The sequence below is a fragment of the Carex rostrata genome, chromosome 1 (genome assembly GCF_964058835.1).
Source record: "Carex rostrata chromosome 1, lpCarRost1.2, whole genome shotgun sequence".
In the NCBI taxonomy this organism is placed as follows: Eukaryota; Viridiplantae; Streptophyta; class Magnoliopsida; order Poales; family Cyperaceae; genus Carex; species Carex rostrata.
Window position 1 is genome coordinate 4,518,189 of NC_135918.1, and position 7,773 is coordinate 4,525,961.

Sequence of the window (7,773 nt, forward strand, 5' to 3'; positions counted from 1 at the left end):
GGATAATTTCAGTTTCTATTATTTTAATTTTTTCTTTCAAGGGTACAAATCTCTAATGATAATTTCTTATATAGCATATGAGGCGATAACACAGTTAGCTAGAAGAAAATGTCTTGAAATTGTAATTATTCAAAGATCGAGAGCTCGAATTCCACTAACGACTTCTCAGTTTCAGTAAAACTTAAAATAATAAGATAATTTCTTATAGAGATTAAAATATTATGAATTAAACTCTATATATTTTGTTGAAAAACGGAGGGGGGGTGGGTACCATAAAATGAATCTTTTGATTGTCCGCTCACAATGTTATTATTAATCCTCTCATTTGCATTGTATTAAATGCAAATGCCCTCTCTCTTTCTCATTAAAATAAAAATTGTTGTTGTGCTTTCATAGGCTAACCTTTCCCATCCGAGTAATCTTAAAGTATTGATAAAATACAAAATAATTCGAATTAGATCCAAACTAATTTGTTAACAAGAGATATTTTGAGGAGAGAGCCAGAGAGGGGTATGTACTATGGACACTTATGAGTGGATATTTTAATTTTTAATTTTTAATCTCTACGACATATGTTAGAGGAGACAGGGGTATGGACACTCATGAGTGGATATTTTGAGGGAACAATTAATAAAATATGAGTTGATACTTTAAATTTAACGATAATGCAATGAACGATTAAGAGTAAAATTAAGGTGTTCTTAAGCTCACCAAGTTTCTTGGTGAGTTTATCTTCAAAATTAATTGAATTAACTTAAAGATGAATTTAAAATATTAAAACTGATATATTTCACAAATAATGCGTTTACATATAAATTTTATAAATATTTTAGTATAAAATCAAGTGATTAAAATTAATAAAAAATAAATATATTAAAATTAACTTATAAATTTCATTTTTTTTACTTGATTTATATTAAATTACTTCAAAAAATTATAAAACACATTACTAATAAAGTAATATGTTTTAAATTAAATTTATCTATTGAAATTAATCTGATGGATTTAATTTGAAGTTGATTGTTTTAAAATAATAATTTTATTCTAATAATTTGAATTTATCTATTGAAATTAAAAGGATAGATTTTGAAGTTGATTTTTTCGAAAAAAAAAAATCTAAAATCTGATGAGGTTGAGCCGTTGAGAACACCGTGATTTTACTCCCATAATTAAAATATGGGCTTAAGAATCTGATGAATTTATCAGTATTAGGGGTGTTCATCCGTTCGGTTAGAAGCAAATCAAAGTTATAATTCGGTTTTAAAAATATAACCGAATCAAATTAGCATTACAACCGAATCGAATCGAATCAAAGTTTTATTTCAGTTTGTTCGGTTCAAACTGAAATCTATTAATTTGTTTATTTAAAACGATTGATTTATAATAAATCAAAATATATTAAGAAATAAATCAAAGTATTTAAAGCAATTGATTAAGAAATAAACAGAAGTATTAAGAAATAAACCGAGGCTCCTATGAGATCAACTTCATAATATATAAAAGTTTGGTCGGTTCGGTTATTTTGGTTTTAAAAATTTTCAAACCAAACCGAACCGAAGTTATAATTCGGTTTAAAAAAAACAAACCAAACTATTAAACCGAAAAAACGAACCATTTGATCCGAACTAATTCGGTTTGGTTCAAAACCGAATAAACCGGACCCAATAAACACCCCTAATCAGTATATCCACCCCACTCCCCCTTTGACTTTAGTCCAAGCAATCGAGCATTCAATTAATGCATATTGGAACAGAGACAAAATTCTCAGTTAAACTCCTGCTCTGTCCGCTTGCCACGCATCTCAATTTCCCTACGGCCGTTTCACAATGAGGTGGAAGGCACCAACCCGACCCAATCCCTCTCTCCATAAATACACTTCCCTCCCATGCTTCCCTCTTTCATTCTTTCTCTGTCCATTCATTGCTTCATTTGCTTGCTTGCTATCTATCTCTCATTTCTTATTTTTCTCTCTCTCAAGTCTCAACCTTCCCAATATCTTGCTTTATTAATTTGCTTCTCTCAGGTTTTCTGCAACAATGCCTCTCAATGCAGAAGATATTAATGCATCCACAAAGTCTAGTAATAGTATGTTTTCCATTCCAAGCTCTATTTACACTTCCAAGATGGATTCTTTCATCTCTTCCTCTTGCCAACCTCTTACTCTTCAGGTAATTAATTAACTTCCTAACATCTTATATTGGATGCTGTTTCATCCTGACAAACTTGCAAATAAAGGAGCAAATAAAAAATATACACAACTCTTTTGATAATAGAAGTTATATTTATAATATTAGACAGACAACATAACAAACTTTATTAAGAAGCTACATATATATAATGTAATTGTATTGAGCTACTTCTAATCTTATTTAAACTTTTAACACAAGTTTGCACAAAAACTGTAGTTCATCGACATAACTTACCGAGTGAAGCCGGATCCATCGACAACTGCTGCCTCTGCATCAAAATCCAGCTTGAAGCGCATCTTCAACTCTGATAACTCATCCCCACCTACCACACCACCGGACCGCATGATCCTCGGTGGGGTCACTGGTGTGGCTTCCCCCGGAGAAATCCTCGCTGTGATGGGTCCATCTGGAAGTGGAAAATCCACTCTGCTATCGATATTGGCCGGTCGGTCTCACCATTCTACCGGCTCGCTCCTCCTAAATAACAATCCATTTACCAAACAAACCCTACGAAAAACCGGGTTTGTTACCCAGGATGACATACTCTACCCGCACTTAACCGTTCGTGAAACCCTACAATTTTGCGCACTTCTCCGTCTCCCAGCTGCCTCTCCAAAGGCTGCAAAATTAGCGGCTGCTGAGGCAGTCATGTCAGAATTGGGTCTATTAACATGTGCTGATACAATAATAGGAAACACATTCATACGAGGTGTGTCCGGAGGGGAAAGGAAACGTGTAAGCATAGCGCACGAATTATTGATCAACCCTAGCTTGTTGATACTTGACGAGCCAACATCTGGTTTGGACTCAACTGCTGCGGCTCGGTTGGTTGGTACCTTGACCGAGCTGGCCAGAAAAAACCGGACAGTGGTCATGTCAGTTCACCAGCCATCGAGCCGGGTTTACCAGATGTTCAACTCGGTGTTGCTTCTAGCAGATGGCCAGGGGTTGTATTTCGGGCCCGGTAGGGATGCTATGGGATACTTCGGTTCGGTTGGATTTAAGCCATGGTTTAGTGTCAACCCGGCAGATTTCATGCTCGATCTCGCCAATGGTATGTGTTTGATGCCTTGCTATATTTGATACTTTCTCTTTTGGTGATCCGTTAAATTAGTTTGCATTTCAGCCCTCGTGTATATTTATTTGCATAAAAACCAGAACCATTTTCCTAACGTTTGTTTTATTTAAAAAACATTAATTTTTAATGCCATTGTCTTCTTAGATTTATGACTCTACGCCTGTCGTGATATATATGCATGTAGGGATCTTGATTGCTTCGTATTGCCACAGTTGTTGCATATATTCTTTTGAAATTTGGCATCAAATAGAACAGTGCAATATTCTAGTATGTGTAACTTCAAAAAAATAAACCTCTGTTGTTTCTTTTTCTTCAAAAGAATTGTCAACCTCTTCATATTTGTTGCCAACATATATTCTTACCATATGTTTAGCAGAGCTCTGGAGCAATTATCAAGTATATATGTATGTACGGTGCATAAGTTGAACATATTTAAGATGTAGCTTTATAAAATAATAATAATAATAATAATAATAATAATAAAAAAGCAAAAGTAAGAGAATATATAAAAGAAGGCCTCGGCGTAGTTATTACTAGCTGATAAGTCACCAGAATTATATTTCAGGGCTCAGCAAACGACAGAGTTATTACTAGCTAGAATTTGAATTGAAAGACGGGGAATTCGTGATATTTGCAAAATAGGATAAGATATATAGTGGGGTTACATATATGCTGCAGTGACGTGGGATGGATTTGGCTCCACTAGAGAGAGCAAGAGAGAGATAGAGAGAGAGAAAGGTGCTGATATTCTCCAATTTGCATCTATGGATATAAACATAAGATATAGACATGCCATATAGGAGGGTGTAACAGAGGGTATTGTAAGACTAAGGAGTGGAGGAAATGAGTACATGCCGTTTCTCTTCTCTTTTTAGCCTTTATTGTCTCTGCACTTTCTATGTTGGAAACTTTTGTGGATCAATGGTCACCCAAAGCACCAAGGGATAAAAACAATTTGAGTGGTGGGGTTTGTTATTAGGTTATTATTTGATTATTAGTTAGACCCAATTGCCCAATAACATCTTTGATTCTCTTTAAACTAGCTAGCCTGGAGCCAACAAAATTATTAGGATCCTAAAAACTGAAAACAATTGCATACAACACTTTCTTGCCTTTTAAGTTAATAGTATATATACTAGCTATTGACGTAAAATAGCGTTTATTTGAAGAAATTATTCTTCTTGTCTTTTTTTTCTTCTCCGAAGTTGAACTAAGTTCGGTCTGATGTCCAGTCCAAACTGTTCAACACGCATCAAATTAAATTTGTGCGCACTTGATCTGCACGAGCTATAAAGTTGTGTGCACTCATCTTGATGTGGATCAAATGGCTCCAACCAAACATATATGAATTTAATTAATTCCATGCCTATATATAAAAGAAGCATATTTGTGTCCTAGACGCACCAATTAGTTCCGTTGATTAGATTGGCCCACTATATGGTGTTAGCAGTAGTCATAATTGATTAATGTTGAATACGAATCAAATACTGGTTTAGAGGCTTGGATTTAGAATCTATTTTGAAAAAGCATGCACTTTTATGTGAAATGACTCTTTGGTGCCGGGGTGACATGTCATGTCAAATTTGTTAAATTTCCCCATGACGTCTATATATATTTAGGCATAGTTACTTCTTCCACCATTCTTCCTAGCACAGAGTATCATGCATGCTTTCGGTACTAAAATACTCTCTCCACTTTCTTAATGTGCTTTAAATAATCAATGTGTTAATTTATTTTCGCTGAGTACTATTTTTTTTTAAATGGTATTAAGCACTACTTTGGGAAGGGGGGAGGAGGGGTTGACCTTTTGACTGATATTATCAACCATGTTTGATTGATTTAAACTACCACATTATATTTTATAAGAAAAAAAAAAAAGGAAAACAAGAGGAAAAAATATAACACCACCATAATGTTCAATAATAAATCAATTATTTTCATACAGACTTCTTTTCCAAATGTAAGCTGCGTTGTCAACAGCTGGACTATTCTAACTTTTTTGCACAGTAGCATCAGCAAATACTAGTACATTACCAAATTAAGTAGGATACCTAACCAATCAAAAGCAATACTAAGAACCAAAACATGTGTCGTGTTATTTTCTAAGCTTCCATTAATGATGGCATTGATAGGACCCAGTTACCAGCAGGTGTCTTTCCTCCAATCAATTAAAGTTGCACCAAAGTTAAACTGCAATCCTTAAAGCAAATTACTTTTTTTTGAAAAAACAGCAACGGCCAGTTTCTGCCACTTTCTTTTTTGGTACAGGTGTCTTCCTTTTTCGGAGAGAATATTGTGTTCTTACCTCTAATTCTGTAGGTGAATGTGACTTGTCCTTTAAAATCATACAATAAGGCTATAGGAGTTGACACATAACATGGTATGTGCGTTTGTGCATGTGTCTGTCAAGTACTTTTACATGTCTTTGTATTAACAGACTTTGCAAAACCAATGATCGATATATGAACTTTTGTTATCTTGAATAACTTTTGGTCCCCATTTCGTTCTTTTCACTCATTTCTCTATATTTTTCTGGGGTTTGTAGGATTTGCACAAGAAGATTACAATGGAGCAAGCAACAAAAATGTCAAGGAGAAATTAACTCAATCTTACAAACAAGTATTAGCCCCCCGTTTTAGGTCCAGTGTTAGTGCTGCTACTCTTGCTGGTTCTGCCCAAATTGGTAAGTCATAGTTCAAAATTTAACATAGATAACCCTGTATTGCAATAATGAGAAAATAATTATGGGATCCTTCACATTTGAGAAATTGTGTGATATTCCGTAATTTTATCTCATTATGAAAGCATTTTCACAAGTGAATACATATTTTCCACCATTTTTTTGCTACCATGAGAAATGGTACTAATTTTGTTCTTTTTTTGAAAGAATAGAAAGTATTAAATGATCTCATTTCTATTACAGGTAAATTGAGACATGCCCAAACCACGACCACGACAATAAGTTGGTCCTCACAGTTCAAAATCCTGCTCCAGCGCAGCTTGAAGGAGCGCCGCCACGAGACATTCAATTCCCTTCGTGTATTCCAAGTCATCTCAGCTGCATTCCTTCCTGGTCTAATGTGGTACCACTCAAGATTGCATAATGTTCAAGATCGTCTCGGCCTTCTCTTTTTCATTTCCATTTTCTGGGGTGTGTTTGCCTCCTTCAATGCTGTGTTCACCTTCCCAACAGAGCATGCCATGCTGGTGAAAGAACGTAAGTCGGGAATGTACTCTCTCTCCTCGTACTATTTTTCGCGAATGGCCGGTGATTTACCCATGGAGTTGATTTTACCGACTGTATTTCTTCTGGTGTTGTATTGGATGTCGGGTCTTAGAACCGACCTGGTATCATTTGGGTTAACTTTGTTGGTGCTTCTCGGGTACTGTCTGGTGTCACAAGGGCTTGGGTTGTTTGTTGGTGCAGCGATAATGGATGCAAAAAAGGCATCGACTCTGGTCACTGTCATAATGCTCGCTTTTCTACTAACCGGCGGGTTTTATGTGACGCATGTGCCTGGCTGGATGAATTGGGTGAAGTACACTTCCTTCACCTATTATTGCTTTAGACTTCTAATTTTAGTGCAATACAGAGGACATGAGATCCTCATAAGAGAGTTTGATCAATGCGATGCGAGTCTAGAGTTGTGCATCAGTGCACTAGTTGGGATGTTTGTTGGTTATAGGATATTAGCTTATTTGGTTCTTTCAAAAAGGATTAAGGCATGAATAAGGGTTCAGAAATAGGAGTAAAATTCTGGAATTTTTGTTTGTAGGTGTGGGGATCTAACAAACGATATGATGTGGTGTTAATTTCTTGTCAGTGCAGGAGGGTTTAACTTAAATGTGGTTAATTTGTAGCTTTTCCCCCGGTTTTTTAAGGTAAGCCAAGTTGTGCTACCAAGAGGATCTCACTGTAACAAGAATTTGTTCAGAAAACAGTGATTTCTCAATGAATATAGATGCATGTATTCCATGTAAGTGTAACATATAAAGGCCTTTTTTCTATTTAATTTTAAAATCTACGGTCTTGATTTATGGTTTTGTGTTTTTCTGGGCTTTGTTACGAGTGCAAAACTGGGCTTGATGATCTTTGGGCTAAATCAGATAATATTCCCTGCTCCAACCAGTACAAGATACTAAATAAGTCCACAATCTATTTGTACGCAGAGATAATACTGAGAGAGCTGTTGTGGTTTCACCCAGTGCACGATCAATAGAGATAAAATGAAAATGTATATAATTGATGAGCTAACAGAGTCAAAATAGTTCTGTCAATATCTTTACATGTACTGACCCGGTAGCACACCGCATAACATAAAACATACTAACACATTAATCCAGAAAAGCATAGTCAAATACAACATAGATGATAGCATTTAAACAAACCATAACTCTTAACAAATGGCAAAACACCAGTAAATTTATCTTCAACTTTAGTCGTACCAGTATGCTTACCTCCTTTACCAAGTTTAAAAAAGCAGCTGCATGTTCAAGATCAGCAGA

At 35.4% G+C, this 7,773-nt stretch overlaps 1 protein-coding gene across 1 annotated transcript; it reads left to right on the forward strand.

Moving 5' to 3' along the window:
* The first annotated feature begins 1,917 nt into the window (after positions 1-1,917).
* Positions 1,918-7,288, forward strand: ABCG25 (ATP-binding cassette family G25). The gene is made up of 4 exons (XM_078301273.1): positions 1,918-2,168; positions 2,406-3,243; positions 5,813-5,950; positions 6,191-7,288. Exons 1-4 carry the CDS (start codon positions 2,037-2,039, stop codon positions 6,994-6,996), a joined length of 1,914 nt encoding a protein of 637 aa, XP_078157399.1. The 5' UTR covers positions 1,918-2,036; the 3' UTR covers positions 6,997-7,288.
* The last annotated feature ends 485 nt before the right edge of the window (positions 7,289-7,773 follow it).

Excerpts from the sequence above, each read along its gene's own strand:
- ABCG25 (XM_078301273.1), top strand. The coding sequence starts at position 2,037 with ATGCCTCTCAATGCAGAAGATATTAATGCATCCACAAAGTCTAGTAAT. Across the intron at positions 2,169-2,405 it reads GCCAACCTCTTACTCTTCAG|TTCATCGACATAACTTACCG; the intron begins GTAATTAATTAA and ends CAAAAACTGTAG. Across the intron at positions 3,244-5,812 it reads CATGCTCGATCTCGCCAATG|GATTTGCACAAGAAGATTAC; the intron begins GTATGTGTTTGA and ends TGGGGTTTGTAG.